The sequence below is a fragment of the Cyclopterus lumpus genome, chromosome 19 (assembly GCF_009769545.1).
Source record: "Cyclopterus lumpus isolate fCycLum1 chromosome 19, fCycLum1.pri, whole genome shotgun sequence".
NCBI classification, from domain to species: Eukaryota; Metazoa; Chordata; class Actinopteri; order Perciformes; family Cyclopteridae; genus Cyclopterus; species Cyclopterus lumpus.
This window is the reverse complement of record NC_046984.1, coordinates 5210806-5212408: the sequence shown is the minus strand read 5'-3', so window position 1 is coordinate 5212408 and position 1603 is coordinate 5210806. Positions and strand designations below refer to the sequence as shown.

General features: G+C 55.8%; 1 protein-coding gene across 1 annotated transcript in view; it reads left to right on the top strand.

The window, feature by feature from the left end:
* The window catches only part of sox9a (SRY-box transcription factor 9a), a 2619-nt gene extending 1288 nt beyond the window's left edge, over positions 1-1331 (top strand). The window contains exons 2-3 of the mRNA XM_034559258.1: positions 1-13; positions 196-1331. The exon at positions 1-13 is cut by the window's left edge and continues 238 nt beyond it. Of these exons, the coding sequence (XP_034415149.1) occupies positions 1-13; positions 196-1001 (819 nt within the window). The 3' untranslated portion in view covers positions 1002-1331. The remainder of the gene's footprint in view (positions 14-195) is intronic.
* The last annotated feature ends 272 nt before the right edge of the window (positions 1332-1603 follow it).

Here is a 1603-nt window from a genome sequence, read left to right as displayed (position 1 = left end):
AGTGAGCACTCAGGTGAGCAGGAAGATTGCAGTTGTGTTTTTTTTTAGCAGTACCCGCAGTAGTCACTCATTCACCTCAGTGGATGTGTGGGTGCCTCGTGTGCATTCACTAATCATATTAGTGTGCTTCAAAAGTACTAAACTAAATGCACACAGCGAGCAAAATCTCATCTGTGGTGTTTTCCTAACTTGCAGGCTCCCAGGGGCCCCCTACTCCTCCCACCACCCCAAAGACTGAGGTCAGCTCAGGCAAGATGGACCTAAAGCGCGAAGGTGGCCTCCGCTCTCTGCCCGACGGCCCCGGCGGACGCCAGCTCAACATCGACTTCCGCGACGTGGACATCGGCGAGCTGAGCAGCGACGTCATCTCCCACATCGAGACGTTCGACGTCAACGAGTTCGACCAGTACCTCCCGCCCAACGGCCACCCCGGCTCCACCGCGTCAGTCACCTACACCGGCAGCTACAGCATCAGCAGCGGCGGCGGCGGCGGCGGCGCCCCGGTCAGCCCGCAGGCGGGAGCCGCCGCGGCCTGGCTGGCGAAAAGCCAAAACCAGCAGGGACAGCAGCACAGTCTGACCCCTCTCGGGAGCGGTGGCTCAGAGGCAGCTCAGGCGCAGCACAGGACCCAGATCAAGACGGAGCAGCTGAGCCCGAGCCACTACACCGAGCAGCAGGGCTCCCCGCAGCACGTCGCCTACAGCAGCCCCTTCAACCTGCAGCACTACAGCCCCCCCTCATCCTCCTACCCGGCCGCCATCTCCAGGGCGCAGCAGTACGACTACTCCGACCACCAGGGGGGTGGCGCCGCCTCCTACTACAGCCACGCGGGGGCGGGGCAGGGCTCAGGCCTGTACTCGACTTTCAGCTACATGAGCAGCCCCAGCCAGAGGCCCATGTACACGCCCATCGCCGACAACACAGGGGTGCCCTCCATCCCACAGAGCAGCCCGCAGCACTGGGAGCAGGCCCCGGTCTACACCCAGCTCACCAGACCATGAGAGGCAACACACACACACACACACACACACACACACACACACACGCTGACAGACATGTACAGCCACGCAGATCTGACATACAGAACACTTTACTCCAGGGAGAGCTCCTCCTCCTGACTCAGACACTTGAAGAAGAAGAAGAAGAAGAAAAAGAAAAAGAAGAAGAAGAAAAGAGGAGAGCTGGAATTGTGATTGGCTCACGCCGTGCCTTGCTATTGTATCTTGATACAAACTATATATATATATATATATACATATATATATATATATATACATATGTGTGTGTATATATATTTTTTAGAGAGATGGAGAGACTTAGGAAAATCCTCTGTGAGGACTTATTGATTGTTTATATAACAGTAGGTACTGTGTATGTTTCTCTTTGGTTTCGTTTCTTCACACGCTGGCAGTTTGTAACCCGCGGGGGGGGGGGAGGGGGGGGGGGGGGGGGGTCGTCTGGGTAATTATTTCTACCTGTAGATATAAAACGTAAAAAAGCTTTATATTTCACACGGTTCAGCAGCTGACCGCCGGCGCCGATTCTGGTTTTCCTGTTCGACTCTCTCTCTCTCTCCCGTGTCGTCCAGCAGGAAGTCCGTCTT